Source organism: Ranitomeya imitator, chromosome 5 (assembly GCF_032444005.1).
Source record: "Ranitomeya imitator isolate aRanImi1 chromosome 5, aRanImi1.pri, whole genome shotgun sequence".
NCBI lineage: Eukaryota > Metazoa > Chordata > Amphibia > Anura > Dendrobatidae > Ranitomeya > Ranitomeya imitator.
Genome location: NC_091286.1, coordinates 331,092,296 through 331,109,413, shown reverse-complemented (window position 1 = coordinate 331,109,413; position 17,118 = coordinate 331,092,296). Strand labels below are relative to the sequence as shown.

The 17,118-nt window shown below is 42.5% G+C and overlaps 1 protein-coding gene across 2 annotated transcripts in view; it reads left to right on the top strand.

Annotated features, from left to right (window-relative positions):
- CASP8AP2 (caspase 8 associated protein 2) overlaps positions 1–17,118 on the top strand; it is a 46,610-nt gene that overhangs the window by 17,804 nt on the left and 11,688 nt on the right. For both annotated transcript variants that reach the window (XM_069726360.1, XM_069726359.1), the window contains exons 2-6: positions 1,406–1,481; positions 5,714–5,782; positions 8,698–8,798; positions 14,236–14,310; positions 16,147–16,262. In XM_069726360.1, coding sequence (XP_069582461.1) covers positions 1,406–1,481; positions 5,714–5,782; positions 8,698–8,798; positions 14,236–14,310; positions 16,147–16,262 — 437 coding nt within the window. The remainder of the gene's footprint in view (positions 1–1,405; positions 1,482–5,713; positions 5,783–8,697; positions 8,799–14,235; positions 14,311–16,146; positions 16,263–17,118) is intronic.

Below are 17,118 nucleotides of genomic sequence, written 5' to 3'. Positions count from 1 at the left end.
CCCGCAGTGTTATGCATTATGCACAGTGCGGGGCTGGGATTCCTGGGCATGCGCACTGCGTGTGTCAGCGGGGGGACCTGGGTGAGTGGCTGACACATGCAGTGCGCATGCCCAGGAATCCCAGCCCCGCACTGTGCATAATGCATAACACACTGCGGGGCAGGGATTACCAAGGTGGGTGGCCGCACCGCCCGCACAGGCGCAGTCTGCAAGCCTGGCTGGGACGTCAGATGGCCAGAGCTTACTGCGCCTGCACGAGATAGTCCAACACAGCGCAGGCGCCAGAATTCAAGCGAAAACAGCGTGGAGGGGGCGGCGCCCTGAGCCCCTGAAGATTTGAGTGACGGCAGAGTGGCGGTTCAAGCAGGGGGGTGAGGACTTGCCTCCCTGGATAAAGACAGGTATTTTGGATAAGTTTGAAAACGCTTTATTTTGGGAATACATGAACCAAAAACTAAAAGAGCCACCTTGTTAGAATGCAGCATTACTGCTGCACAAGGTGGCTCTTTTAGTTTATAACGGCTGGAGGGGGTGACAGTGGCCCTTTAAATAGGTGCTGCCCCATCAAGTGGCTTTATCCACAACTGCCCCTTTTCCTGCACGTCTCATCAAGATAGAATCAATGTTAGGGGTTCTGGCAGCAATAGCCAATTTTCTCACTTTGCCAATCTCGGTGCCAGCATGTATCTCTTGCAAACTATCTTATTGCCAGCTGCAGCGTGTGCACAACACAGCGTATGTCATGAATATGAGAAAATGTTGAAGCCGCATCAACAAGATCATGTACTGTAAAGTATCATTTCACTCTCCTCTCCAAAGTTTTCACAGTAGACCCACTTCCACAGACACACGCACATCTCCTTTCTCAGCAGAATACAACAAATCTACCTCACTGTACCAAACCCCTTTAGAAGTCACAACAGAATTCCCTATTACCCTCCTCCATATTGACAGAATTCCCATCACTTTCCCTGTTAATGGGCACAGCCAAACAATTCCGGTTTCTCTCAGGAGCCACCACAGGTTTTCTCCCTTATGACTAGTAATTACATCCTTCCCATAATACACCACTTTCTCCTCCAGAAGGCATAGCGTGATAACGCATGCCCATTCCACCAACTTGTTTGCCTCGGCAGAACTCTTTCAACCACCTCAGTAGTGACATTAGAGTAGGACTCTCCACCCTCTCGTAATGACCGCACTGAGTGTTGGCTCCCTACTAGTGACAACAATGCCACCCCACTCTTCTATATAGAATTTTCTGCTAATCTATACTGATGCAGGAGGAGCTCGCAGATCCATCATTGTGCATTCTGGGCATGAAAGAAACAGTACAGTGTTTTTTCGGTGGCAGTTGTTGGTTGTAATTCTTTATTAGTAACTCGTTAATCTTTCTCCTCTGCAGATGGATGGACTTACTAAGATGCCGTTCAATCAAGGACATAGTGATGAGGACATGATGTATTTTCGAGATCTTTATGGTAAGTGGTACAGGAAAGTTGGAAAGTTAGCTGGTCTAATTCTAATTTCTTAAGCGAACTCCTCAAACATGCTTACTACGCAAAAAGCAATGATCACCTATCCATATGATGTCAGTTGATAATACCCATTAAGATCACTAGAAAGGGTTGCTGAGCCTCTGTTTCTTGCTATTTTGCATAGAGCTGTGATGAAGTATGCACAGTACCCTGACCACTGGCTTATTCAAATGGTGGCTCCTGACTATTTCAAATGGAAAAGCATATCCGATCTTAACTAAAGGCAGTCAGTGCCAATAGTGGTTCAGCACAGGAATAGCGAAACGCGTATGAGTGGGCTTCTAGGCTAGGTAACCATAGGAGCGCTCCTATTTGGTAACTATACCTTGCTGTACTTATTGTCTACTTTTTCACTAATTGTTGTATACCATTATACATAGGTACATGACTAATTGCATATGGACATATGTCTGGATACGTTTTATTCGTTATGTATTGACTATTAATCTTGGAGCCTCTCTGGACTACCCACCTTTTGTTCTGTGTTTGAGGTGTTCTCTCACCAATGTGATTTTTTTAATAATTATTGTTCATTAATAAAAGTTATATTTTACTACTGGCCCTTTTGTGAAGATAGTTTTGTTGGTGTACTTAGTGTCAGGAGACACACCCGGATCGGATTCCCCAATTCTTTTTTCTTCTTCTTAGGTTACCTTGTTGTGTGTTATTAGTGTTTTCCCTTTTGTTTTTCAGGTTCTTTTCTTCAGTGCAACAGGGTGTATCTTCTCACCCTGATTTTCCAACTAAGTGACAGAACAGTGTGGTGCCATCCACATTGTACCGTCTGTGGTCTGCGAGGCATGACCTTGATCCCTGACACTTCAAGCTTGTCTAGGGGTGGTTCGTGGCGGATGGTCCTTGCCTTTTCCCCACCCCAGCCCTCTCATCTGAGCGGTGCCGGGAGGAAAACTGCTCTCTACTGCCCCTGCTGTGGATCCGCCAGTCTTACGCCTGTCTGCCAACACCGTTCTGTCACTCCCTGATGGTTTCTCTCTCAAGGACGCCACTTACAGACAAATCGAAGCCCTAGCCAGGTCCACCTTTTGAGGCTGCAGGCACGTCTCTGTGTCCTGCATTCACTTCCACATGAGTAGTTAAATTGGTCTCCACCTGGGCTAAACTCCTTCGTCAGAGCATCTTATCTGCGGCCTTGTCGGACAAGCTGGCTGATCTTGCAGACCAGATTGCTCACATAGGAAAATATTTGCTCACCGTGTCTCTCGACGTTGCCAGCTGTTCCTCTTGAGTTACTAGCAATATTGTAGTCTCGCACAGAATACTATGGCTCAACACCTTGGAATGCAGACCTGGCATCTAAATAGTCTCTTACCAACCTCCCCTTCCAGGAATCATGACTCTTTGGATCTAAGCTAGATCGGCTCATCTCTGACGCCACCGGCGGTAAGAGTACTTCTCTTCCCAGCCTAGGCCTAAATTTCTCCACACCAGGACACGTCCTCTACAGTTTTGTTTCTTTCGGCAGTTTTCTTCCCCGGGACCTCCTCTCAGCGAGACCAGTCTCCTGTCGAGAGAGAAAAGGAGGCTGTCCTTCAAATCCATCTCTGCTTGGCATCCAAAGGGTTGCTCTGCCAAGCTGCCAGGATCCCGATCTAATAGATTATCTTCCGCGTGATATTTCATCCACCACCGGAGGGAATCCTCTCAGTGTGGGTGGCCATTGTCTTCTGTTTTGGGACGTGTGGCTCTCCGTAGTCGATAATGCCTGGGTCGGTGAGAGAGAATTTTCTTCTCTCCTATGCAGATAGGAAAGATGATTGCCGCAGCGAAAGTCGTTCCTTTCGCACAGTTCCATGCCTGTCCTCTCCAACTGTCCCTCCTGTCAGCTTGGGACGAAAGGATCTCTTCCCTGGATCGCCCCATACTTCTGCCACTCCCTGTGCGGCGGTCAATGGCATGGTGGAGTCTCTTACCCTCCATTCGGCACAAGAGATCATTCCTAACTCCCCTGGCAGGTTGTCACGACAGATGTCTTGGATGGGGGTGGTTTTCCTTTGGCATGCAGTCCAGGGTCGCTGGAACTCTGGGAAAACCTCTCTTCCCATTAACCTCCTAGAGATCACAGCCATCTACCTTTCCCTTCTCCACTGGCAGTACCTTCTACTGACCAGTTCACATTCAATCCTACAATGACACGGCCATGGCATATATAAACCACCATGGCGGGACACGCAGCGAGTCAGTCATGTTAGAAGTCTCACGGATTCTGGCTTGGTCTGAGTGGCACGTGCCAGCAATATCAGCGGTTCACATTCCAGGTGTGGACAACTGGGCCACCTACTTCCTAAGCCTCTCCTTGGGCGAGTGGTCCTTCAATCCCACTGTGTTGAAACACATTTGTCAGGTATGGGGCACTCCTGACGTCGATCTGATGGTGTATCTGATGAATCACAAGGTCCCTTGTTTTATAGCCAGTTCTCGCGATCCCTTGACGGTCGGATACGACGCCTTGGTCATTCTGTGGTCTTTCATCTTGCATACCTTTTTCCACCTCTTCCATTGATTCCTAAATTTGTCAAAAAGATCAAGGCAGAAGGAGTTCCAGTCATCCTAGTGGCTCCAGTCTGGCTCAGAAGGGATAGACAACTCCCCCTCCGGGAATGAGTGCTCACTCCACCCTTGCGGTAGGGGTCTCTTTGGGCCAGTGGCCACCAGTCCTCTGTGACGCAAATCTGCAAGTATTCTACTTGGTTATCCCTTTATACATTTGCAAGATTCTATAGGGGTACATACCTATGCCTTGGCTGATGTTGGCCTAGATAGAAAGGGCAAGCGGTGGTTGCCCGTGGACCAACCTGATTTGAGCATGTTTATTTGGTTCCCTCCCTTGGGGCTGCTTTAGGACGTCCCATGGTTACCTGTGTCTCCCAATGAAGCGACAATGAAGGATTTTTGGTACTCACCGTAAAACTTCTTTCTTGGAGCCTTTTTGGGGGGACACATCTCCCTCCCTTGTTTGTGTTTATGTTGGGCTCAAGTGCCTCTGTTGGGCCTGTGTACAGTTATTTGGTCTTGCTTCTCCTATTGGTTTTTCACTAAACTGAGAAACTATATGCCAGTCAGTGGGGGGTACCAAGCTGAGGAAGAGCGAACTCCTTTATTTTTTTTTGTCTAGTGTCAGCCTCCTAGCGACAGCAGCATACACCCATGGTTACCTGTGTCCCCCCCAAAGAAGACTCCAAAAAAGATATTTTACGGTGCGAACAAAAAATCCTTCTTTTGACCATTCCTTCATTAAAAGGAATCTATTAGAAGGTACAACCCTCCTAAGCTATCTATATGGGCATGAAGGTCATAGGAATACTAATAAAGTGATGGCTTGATATCTGCAATATGATGTTTTATTCCAGAGAAAAATATTAAATAGGCTGGACACTGATCTGCATGAGAATTTGCCTCTAGAACTTATTTTGAATAAAATAGGGAGTTATCAGTGTGAGGCATGTTACTAACACTGAACAGAAGAAATGCTTTGCCTCATTACAAACATTTGCTGTAGCTCTCAGAGCTTTGCTCTATTGCAGCTGTGTTAGCCTGTGAGATGGCAGCTGAACCACTGAGAGAAAACTGCAGATGTGTAAGAAGTTATAATCACACACAGCTCTACAGTGCAATCAGGAGAGCAGAGGTACCATTACATATCACACTGGTAATGCCCCCTTCTACTTAAGATAAGCTCTGTAAGCAGATTCTCATGCAGACCAGTGTTTGGCCCATAGATCTTAACTGGTCATTTACATAATAGGATAAAACTCTTAACCATGCCCTCTTGGCTAAGAGGGTGAAGCTTTAGATGGCCACCAACCAAAAATGGAACTTATTAACCGCAATAACGGCAACTATTTTTCTCCTTGGATTAAACAATAATTTCTAGCTTTAGTTCTTGACTTGCTTATAATAAAGAGCTAGATTTAATCTATGTTTTTATTCTGTGGATTGAAGAGTGCACTAAAGTCTATGGAAAGTGTTAAAATAATGGTGCATCCATATTATAAAGGGGCTTATCTTCTGTAATTTGGTTTCTTCGCTGTATGAGAGCATGTTAGTAATACGGGTCTACAATACAGATGCACTACTGGTACATACTGATGTGATGTGGCCTGATATTGTTGGCTTTCTTTTTCTTTGAGACTTAGAAATACAACTCTTTATTACAGCTTCTCCTGCAAAAAGTGATGCAAGTTCAGTTGACATATATGATGGTTTGGACACAACAACTTTAACAGGTATTCGTTCTATTTGACTGCTACGTGTACAAACAGTGCAACTATTTTCTCTATAAAATGGTACATATTGCATAGCACATGCTTAATGAGAATCTGTCACCAGGTTTTTCCCATGTAACCTATGGCCACCTCCTTTCAGCCCTGTATGACAGTATTCTAAAGTGCTGTATATATGACTCAAATTCGCCCTATAATGCAAAAATAGACATCTCATTATGCTCACCTACCTATAGGTCCTGTCCGCTGGGCGTCCTTGGTCTTTATCCGTCGCCTCCTCTCTTCCTGCGAAGCCGTCCACCTTTTCTGCTTCCTGTGGATGACACGTCCTATGTCATCCACACAATTTTTCCCTTTGCACTCCTATTTTTTTTCTCTTTGCCTTACTGTATATATGACTCCAATTCGCCATGTATCATAGAATGCTGTCATATGGGGCTGAAAGGTGGTGGCCGTAGGTTATATGGGAAGAACCTGGGAACAGGTTCCCTTTAAAGTGAACTACAGGCACCGTCAGGTTGACGCTGTTATACTGATTAACATGATACCTTGGCTGATGAAGTAAGTCTTGTGGTTGTTTTTTAATCTGTACTTGCAGTTTTCAGTTAATGAGAATCTTGTAATTCATGCAATTCTCCCTGGCATGCTCTCAATCAACTTCTGGACCAAATCCTGACTGATAGCAGTCCATTCTTGCATAATCAATGCTTGCATTTTGCCAGAATTTGTTGGTTTTTGTTTGTCCACCCGTCTCTTGATGATTGACCACAAGTTCTCAATGGGATAAAGATCTGGGGAGTTTCCAGGCCATGGACCCCAAATCTCTATGTTTTGTTCCATGAGCCATTTAGTTATCACCTTTGCTTTATGGCAAGGTGCTCCATCATGCTGGAAAAGGCATTGTTGGGTGCCAAACTGCTCTTGGATGGTTGGGAGAAGTTGCTCTTGGAGGACATTCTGGTACCATTCTTTATTCATGGCTGTGTTTTTAGGCAAGACTGTGAGTGAGCCGATTCCCTTGGCTGAGAAGCAACCCCACACATGAAAGGTTTCAGGATGCTTTACAGTTGGCATGAGACAAGACTGGTGGTATCGCTCACCTCTTCTTCTCCGAATAAGCTGTTTTCCAGATGTCCCAAACAATCGAAAAGGGGATTAATCAGAGAAAATGACTTTGCCCCAGTCCTCAGCAGTCCACTCCCTGTACCTTTTGCAGAATATCAGTCGGTCCCTGATGTTTTTTCTGGAGAGAAGTGGCTTCTTTGCTGTCCTCCTTGAAACCAGGCCTTGCTCAAAGAGTCTCCGCCTCACAGTGCGTGCAGAAGCACTCACACCAGCCTGCTGCCATTCCTGAGCAAGCTCGGCACTGCTGGTAGTCCGATCTCGCAGCTGAAACAGTTTTAAGATACGGTCCTGGCGCTTGCTGGTCTTTCTTGGGCGCCCTGGAGCCTTTTTGACAACAATGGAAGCTGTCTCCTTGAAGTTCTTGATGATGCGATAGATTGTTGACTGAGGTGCAATCTTTGTAGCTGCGATACTCTTCCCTGTTAGGCCATTTTTGTGCAGTGCAATGATGGCTGCACGTGTTTCTTTAGAGATAACCATGGTTAACTGAAGAGAAACAATGATACCAAGCACCAGCCTCCTTTTAAAGTGTCCAGTGATGTCATTGTTACTTAATCATGACTGATTGATCGCCAGCCCTGTCCTCATCAACACCCACACCTGTGTTTAATGGATCAATCACTAAAACGATGTTAGCTGCTCCTTTTAAGGCAGGACTGCAATGATGTTGAAATGTGTTTTGGGGGTTAAAGTTCATTTTCTGGGCAAATATTGACTTTGCAAGTACAGTAATTGCTGTTAAGCTGATCACTCTGACATTCAGGAGTATATGCAAATTGCCATTAGAAAAAATGAAGCAGTAGACTTTGGAAAAATTAATATTTGTCTCATTATCAAAATTTTTGTCCATAACTGTATACATTTATGATTGTCATATAGTATCTTCATCAAAATGGCGGTGCCTGCGCAGTAGCATCTATCGCTTTTCAGTGCCATTTTGCTGGAGAAATGTTTTTGGGCTCCATTGATATGGTGACGCCTGCACCGTAGCATCTATCAGAACGCGATATAGGCTACTGCTCAGGCACCATTTTGATGAAAGGTTTTTTTTTTGTTTGTTTTTTTTGTTTTTGTTTTTTGTTTTTTTCCCGCTCAAAATTCTATCCAGAATGTAAAATAGGGGGCTGGTCAATGAGGGATCAGTGACCTGTCCTGTCATAAGCCCATACAGAGGAATAGCTAAGCAGAGCATCACATAAAGCCCCGCCCACAGGCCGCCCCGGAGCACGAGCATATCATTATCTGAAAACTGAAAATAAAGATTCAACAACCCACCAGAAGACGGATTTCATCAGCCAGTGTATCATTTTAATCAGTATAAGGGTATGTGCACACGTAGATGGAACCTCTGCAGATTTTTCCGCACCTGTTCTGAGAAATCCGCAGGTAAAAAGCACTGCGGCTTTACCGCGGATTTTATTCTGTTTTTATGCGGATTTTACCTGCGGTTTTACACCTGCGGATTCCTATTATGGAGCAGGTGTAAACCGCTGCGGAATCCGCACAAAGAATGAACATGCTGCGGAATAAACCGCAGCGTTTCCGTGCGTTTTTTTTTCTGCAACATGTGCACTGCGTATTTTGTTTTCCATATGTTTACATGGTACTGTAAACTCATGGAAAACAGCTGCGGTTTTGACGCTGCGGATCCGCAGCAAAAATCCCCAATGTGTGCACATACCCTAAGAGCGCCAACATGAGTGTCTGTAGGTTACTGTGCACAATCCTGCTGACAGGTTTGCTTTAAGTCATCATTTTATTATAGATATCACACTTCATATTTTTTCTTTCAGAGCAAGCAGTTGAAAAAAGCAGTCCTTCAAGAACCTGCTTGGACCTTTATGAAGAAATCCTGACAGAGGAAGGAACTGCTAAAGAAACTTCATTCAATGATGTATGAATTATTTCATGGAAGTCACATCAAGAAAAATCTCCTGTATTATTGGCAGTTAATTTGCTTCTCATGGAGCATTGCCAGTAAGACTCCATACACAGTGGGTCTCCTTTGGGAGAGCCAGTTCCCCTTTTTCAAAGCAGGGGTGAGAGCATTGCATTCACCCAGAGTAACTCTGTTCTACAGTGATAAGGGGACATTCACTCCTGAACCTACAATATCTGTCAGTAGGTGGTGACTGGCTTGGCTAACTTTCATTCATGTTGCAATGCTTGTAAGGCTATGGTCATACAACATCTGTTTCCCGCATTTAAAAGCGGACTTTTTTTTTTCCTGCTTCTTCAGATCATCTGAGTATTTTTAACTTTTTTGCCAGTTTTTAAGCATCCTTTGGATGTTTTGGGGTTTAGCACACTTTGGCCACTTTTCCAGTATTTTTCTGACTTTTTTTTTAACCCCTTACCGGCATCGGACGTACTATACCGTCCGATGCCGGCTCCCCTGCTTTGATGCAGGGCTCCGCGGTGAGCCCGCATCAAAGCCGGGACATGTCAGCTGTTTTGAACAGCTGACATGTGCCCGCAATAGGTGCGGGCAGAATCGCGATCTGCCCGCACCTATTAACTAGTTAAATGCCGCTGTCAAACGCAGACAGCGGCATTTAACTACCGCTTCCGGCCGGGCGGCCGGAAATTACGTCATCGCCGACCCCCGTCACATGATCGGGGGTCGGCGATGCTTGTATATTGTAGCCATAGAGGTCCCAGAGACCTCTATGGTTACTGATGAGCGGTGGCTGTGCGCGCCACCCTGTGGTCGGCGCTCACAGCACACCTCCATTTCTGCTACATAGCAGCGATCAGCAGATCGCTGCTATGTAGCAGAGCCGATCGTGCTGTGCCAGCTTCTAGCCTCCCATGGAGGCTATTGAAGCATGGCAAAAGTTAAGAAAAAAAGTTTAAAAAAATGTGAAAAAAATAAAAAAAACATAAAAGTTTAAATCACCCCCCTTTCGCCCCAATCAAAATAAATCAATAAAAAAATATCAAATCTACGCATATTTGGTATCGCCGCGCTCAGAATCGCCCGATCTATCAATTAAAAAAAAGTATTATCACTCGCTAAACAGCGTAGCGGGAAAAAAATTCGAAACGCCAGAATTACGTTTTTTTGGTCGCCGCAACATTGCATTAAAATGCAATAACGGGCGATCAAAAGAACGTATCTGCACCAAAATGCTATCATTAAAAACGTCATCTCGGCACGCAAAAAATAAGCCCTCAACCGACCCCAGATCATGAAAAATGGAGACGCTACGAGTATCGGAAAATGGCGCAATTTTTTTTTATTTTTTTTTTAGCAAAGTTTGGAATTTTTTTTCACCACTTAGATAAAAAATAACCTAGTCATGTTAGGTGTCTATGAACTCGTACTGACCTGGAGAATCATAATGGCAGGTCATTTTTAGCATTTAGTGAACCTAGCAAAAAAGCCAAACAAAAAACCAATGTGGGATTGCACTTTTTTTGCAATTTCACCGCACTTGGAATTTTTTTCCCGTTTTCTAGTACACGACATGCTAAAACCAATGATGTCGTTCAAAAGTACAACTCGTCCCGCAAAAAATAAGCCCTCACATGGCCAAATTGACGGAAAAATAAAAAAGTTATGGCTCTGGGAAGGAGGGGAGCGAAAAACGAACACGGAAAAACGAAAAATCCCCCGGTCATGAAGGGGTTAAAGTCTTTTAACTCTGTTAAGCAATGAACAAAACCGTGGCTTTTATTTTTTTATTTTTTTTAGTGTGACAGAAGCACTGAAAAAACTCACAAAAAATACTTGGTCATCTTTTGACTATCTTTTTATTCTTCCCTTTGACTTGTATCAGTCATCTCCCTTGTGGAAAATACTTAAAGAATGGACATGTTGCTTCATGTAACTGGAGTAATGATTCCGGTTCACTATTGATAGTCCCCAAATCTGTTCAGAGCTTGGATACTGTGTCTGCCACGGCCAAAATGTGCAAATAATTAGGAAAGGAATCCTGATCAACGAACAGGTTCTTCAAATAAAATTCAAACAAAGGACATCTGGAGAGATGATAGTGAGTGTGTTAGCGCCAGCATAGCCCTGGCATCTACGCATTTCAGGTGTCAACGCACCCTTAATCATGATGTCTCAGCAAAGTAACTTATGCAGTTACAAGTTCACCAAAAATGGTGTAAAATTATACAAAATGTGCAAGAGTACAACAGGGTACACGTGCACCTTTCTAAATTATGAAGGTAGGGACCGCCAAATGAACCCACCAAACTACACCCAGTCAATTGACATTCCTAGTAAAATTGTCTAAGAACTAATGACACCTATTCTTCACTAAAGGTACCACATGTACATCGACAATTACTACAAAAACTAGTGCGTTAAAATGTGAGGTGTGTTCCTCGGAACATACAAAGATTCATGAACGTGACAGTGGAAAAAATGCATTTTTTAATAATTCAAACATGTACTGCTTCAAGTGCATAAAATAGTGGTATCAAACTACTCACTACCTCCCTAGATAAATACCCTAGAGAGTATAATTTACAACAGAGATTTATGGGGGATTTCTGTTCCTCTTGAACCAAACAGGCTCTGCAAATATGACCTCAAATTTGTGATTCAAAATTCACATTGTGACCCTTCCGTTCTGTGCCCTGCCATTTGTCCACACAGAACTATTTGCATGTGGGATATCGCTGCACCCGTAAGAAAGTCTGTAGCACTGTGTGGTCCACTTTTTGGTGTTACCTCTTGCAAAAGTGAAAAAATTGGGGTTCAGGCAAGATTTTAGAGGTAAAATCTAAAATAAAAAATGTTTTCATTCCATTTTCCATTAATTCTTGTGGTGCACTTGAAGGGTTCAAAACATTTCCTGACAAATAGTTTAAGTTTTTGAGGGGTGTAGTTTTTAGAATGCTATTACTTTTGGGGAGTTTCCAATATATAGGCCCGCACAAAGTCCATTTAAATCTGAATAGGTCCCTAATGAAGCAGGTTTTGTAAATATGAAAAATTGCTGCTAAACTTTTAACCCCTCTAACATCCTAACAAAACAAAAATTGTTAAAAAAAATGATTCAGATGTAAAGTAGACATGTGGGAAATGTTGTTTAATTATTTTTTGTGGTATAACTATCTAAAGTGCATAAAAATGTAACTTTTGAAAGTTGGGAAATGTTTTGTTAAAGTTTTGATATTTTCATAAATATACGCATATCGTATTGACCAAATTTACCACTAACATGAAGCGCAATATGTCCCGAAAAAATATTCTCAGAATGAGTGGGATCTATTGAAGCGTTCCTGAGTTATTGCCTCATAAAATGACACTGGTCAGATTTCTAAAATTTGGCTTGATCCTTAAGGTCAAAATTGGCTGTCACTAAGGAGTTAAGGGTGCGTGACACCTGAAACGCGTAGATGCTAGCACTAATCCACTTGCTATCATCTCTCCAGATTTTATTTGAATAAAGAAGAACCTATTTCTTGAGCTGGATTCCTTTTTTACTTATTTCCACTTCTTGTAAATGCTTGGTGTTTTTGTCTTTGAAAGCCTGAGTGTTTAATAGCAGCTCAAAAGCCTGAACATATGAACAGCAAGCAGTTTGTACATTACAAATAAATAAGTTCATTCTTTTGAACATTTTTTTTTTTTGTTTTGCATAGTTTTCTACAAAAAAAGTGAAAAAAGATACAATGTGAACACACCTTTAAAGGGTCTGATATTGCCTTAGAACAGTGTTCCCCATCTCCAGTCCTCAAGGGCCACCAACAGGTCATGTTTTCAGGATTTCCTTAGTATTGCACAGGTGATTGAATGCTTGCATGTCCAGGTGATCCTGAAAACATGACCTGTTGATGGCTCTTGAGGACCAGAGTTGAGGAACAATGCCTTAGAACTTTTCCAATTCAAAACTATACACAGAAAGTTGATTTAACCCTGCTGTTCTGTTGGTCAAAAATGACCGACTTTGAACTTCAATATTCTTTAAAATATTCAAGATGCGGCTCTGAAACCCGTGGCCGACCGACCCATCCTCATTTAAGTCAATCAACCACAAGTTTCAGAACCGCATCTTGAACACCCCAAAAAATACCAAAGTTCAAAATAGGTCTCCCCAGACCGAACAGAACAGCAGGGTTAAGGAGAGCTAGTGCCTTCCCGTGCCATCAGCAGGACTTGGAACAAGCATTAGTTACTCCATATTTGTCCTCTATAGAGATCTAAGAATGATTAAACCAAGATCCACCAGGTACAACCAGTTCAAATGTAATGTCCCAACTGATCATTAAAGCAACTCCATTAAATAGCATATTGAAAACAAGAGAAAAATACTTAGCTTTTAAACATTACAAACTCCTACTTTATCACAAATGCATGAGAAAATATTCCAAACAAATGTTAAAAAGTTAGTGACCACAAGAAGCAGGATTAATGCCCTTCTAGGGTGCAAATGAACAGAGTAAGAGATGGACTATAATCGTCCCTTATAGCGCAAAATCTGGTATAAGCATGTTAGTAGACCGTTATACGAGTACTAAACTGAATATATCCACGCTAATAATAATAAACCGTGTACAATAGGGATAGTCAACCCTGCATATAGAACCCCGCTTGAGTCCCATGCATGCATTTAATTTTTTTTCAGTAATACTGCTTTACCGTGGGGGATAATTTGCTTCCAACCTGACAGGAAATGTTATTGTCAAGGAATCGGTCATGTGACAGGAATGTCAGCTAATGGGAATGACACAAGCGGTACATGCCCAACTGATGTGTCCTCGTCACATGCCTAACCCCCCAGTGTCAGCCTCGGGGTGCATGCATGGGAGCGTGGACGCATCACCATGGTTTCCCGCACATGTGCACTGCACCACAGTGACGCCGCGAGGAGGGAGGACAGCGGACAAAAGGGCAAACGCCCGCTCACATTCTATCCATAGGTGCATAGAAGATGCACAAAGACTGGTATTGTTACAGTAAACAGCCGCATCCACACAAATGCATGTATACAGTCCAATAAAAGAAATTGTTGAATGAATAATGTTGTCCATCATATTCAGTAATTCCACACATTATTGCAGTGCAGCAGCAAACGTCATAGTGGCACAATCCCATCACATTCTTAGATTCAAAATGCTTGATACTTCCAATATCAAAGAATGGAAGTCACTGAAAGCAAGACATGTCAAAACACAGGAAAAATAAGCAGTGATAGGATAGGATTTCCCTTCTTATCTGCCAGCCAATATATTACACACTCAAACATCATTTATAAATGTGGGTCCATTTAATAGGTAGAGGTTGGCTTTATTTCCTCCCAGATTTTACATTTATCAATGTTTCTATTTTCTAAGTCTTGTATTTTTTTTATTTTTTTTTGCTTTGACAGCTAAGTGGTAAATACGAGAATTGCCAGAAACAAATAAAACAATTGATTACAAGACTGAAGGAAATGAAGTCTATGGTGAGCCATAATTATAAATCATTTCATTCTGGTGTCCTCTGTTATCTGCCCATTACTTAGCCATATGTTAGGCCTCTTTCACACATCAGTTTTTTAGAATCAGTCACAATCCGTCAAAGTGTTGAAAAGACGGATCCTGTGCAGATTTTAAAAAACTGATGCACTGGATCTGTTTTTTTTTTGTTTGTTTGTTTTTTTTTACGGATCCATCGAAGCAGCTGCTGCCAGGATTTAGAGGAACAAAATTCTGGGGAGAGAGAGATATTAAATTACATTACACAAATTAGAAATTCTTTCAGGCATGCTCAGTGTAAACAAAAAAAAAAAAAAACGGAATCCATCGCCGGATTCCGTTTTTTGACGGACAGCGACTGATCCTGTGCCCATCGCTGTGTGATTTTTCGACGTACACAGAAAAACGTTACTATGCGTCTCCGGGCGACGGACACAGAATTTACGATGGATGAAACGGAAGGCCATCCATCACTATCTGTCGCTAGCACAAGTCTGAGAAAAAAGCAGATCCAGCAGCAACATTTGCTGGATCCGTTTTTTTTCCACAAAACGCCGGATTTTGACGGAAACAAAAAGACTGAAGTGTGAAAGAGGCCTTAAACTTTACCCACCCGTCAGCAATTAGCTCGTTGTCTAGCTCTGGAGACCCTCGCCAAACATCTGATACTGCCAATATCCAGTCACACACAAACTGCTGGAGGAATTATGAAATATACATCAATATTAGCTGTCACCTGTTCTCATGATTAGTAATCACATATGTAATATACGGCCGAGCTAAGCCTTGGAGCAAAGCATTATAATGCTGGCGGAAGGGAGTTAATGGCACATGCAGTACAAGCTGAATTTGAAACTGATTATTGATTACAGGAATTTATTTAATCTGATGTTTCATCTAAGCCTTGGGCCTCATCTAGACATTTTTTTTTAGTACTATTTCTTGTATGTGAAAAATGGAGGCATTTTTTTATCATCGTTTTAAGTCACCTTTTCCTCAGTTTGGTCACTTTTGTCAGTTTTTCTCATATGCAAAAGAAAAAAAACAAGTTAAAAGCGTCTCCTACCCATGTAAAAAATGAACAGCACACAGCATCAAAGTGATATCTTTTTTTTTCACAGACCAATTGACTTACATTGGAGAGTTTGATCCATGACTCAGATTAAAACGGACAGCTTTTTTTTTTTTCTTTGCTGACACTGTCTGCAAAAAACACAGCCATGTGAGCAGCATCATAAACTATTCTGAAAAAAATGCGTGACCCATATATATCCGACATTTGTGGCTTATGTCCCAGATGCGGGTTGTCCTGGACATGATTACAACTAGTTAAGGAGTGTAACATGCCGAATCCTGACTGTGTTGTATTCACTTCCCTGCATTTTTTTGAACTTGCAATTATGTGCAATCAACTTTCTCTTCTTCTCTCAATTGAAACCATTGAGAGAAGCTGAATGGAAAAGGGTCATAAGCAAATCATCAATACAGTTAATGCATAAAGGTTTGTGTTTGTTCCTGTGTTTGTCTCCAGAAACAAAATTTAAGTGGCTATAAAAACCTCAGTCATGATTCCAGCCTCATGACATTTTGAGCTTATTTGTTCCCAAAAAATGGAACCAGTACGTTCTAGCCAGAAGTGTACAAATCCTGATGGAGTAGACCCCTTTTTCATAGTGACACACGTTATATTATGTCCTTTTATTTTTTTGTTTCTTGTTTAACCCAAAACTCATTTTATGCATGTGTGTATATTTTTTTTTTTTTGTGCAACATTTTAATAGTACGATAAAACTACAAATTAAGGTTTCTTTTTGTCTTTGGAGAATTCAAGTTTGCAAAATGAAAATCAGTGCTTAAAAAAGAATATATCTGCCCTCATTAAAACTGCACGAGTAGAAATTACACGTAAAGAAGATGAGATCAACAGACTAAATCAGAGGTAATCCTTTTTGTCTAATTGAATTCCAATAGTTCTCATGCTGTAATAGTACAATTAGAAAGAATGCGTAGAAAGTATCCACTGATATGGCTGTCGTGTAGTTTTCCAGTTGTTCGTGTAACTATTTATTATACATAGAATTAAAAGCGCAGCCCAATGCATTTTTTATTCCAATGAATATGTATGTTTTAATAATTTAGTCTGTGCCTTGTTTAGTCATTTCTATTTCTATTCATGACCTCCTTCAGTCTGGTCACCTAATCTTAAGGTACCGTCACACTGAACGATATCCCTAGCGATCCGTGATGTTGCAGCGTCCTGGCTAGCGATATCGTTCAGTTTGACATGCAGCAGCGATCAGGATCCTGCTGTGATGTCGTTGGTCGCTGCAGAAAGTCCAGCACTTTATTTCGTCGCTGGACTCCCTGCAGACATCGCTGAATCGGCGTGTGTGACACCGATTCAGCGATGTCTTCACTGGTAACCAGGGTAAACATCGGGTTACTGAGCGCAGGGCCGCGCTTAGTAACCCGATGTTTACCCTGGTTACCATAGTAAAAGTTAAAAAAAACAAACACTACATACTTACCTTCCGCTGTCTGTCCCCGGCGCTGTGCTTCTCTGTACTGGTTGTGAGCGCCGGCCAGCCGGAAAACAGAGCGGTGACGTCACCGCTCTGCTTTCCGGCCGCTGTGCTCACAGCCAGTGCAGGAAAGCACAGCGCCGGGGACAGACAGCGGAAGGTAAGTACGTAGTGTTTGTTTTTTTTACTTTTATGATGGTAACCAGGGTAAACATCGGGTTACTAAGCGCGGCCCTGCGCTTAGTAACCCGATGTTTACCCTGGTTACCGGCA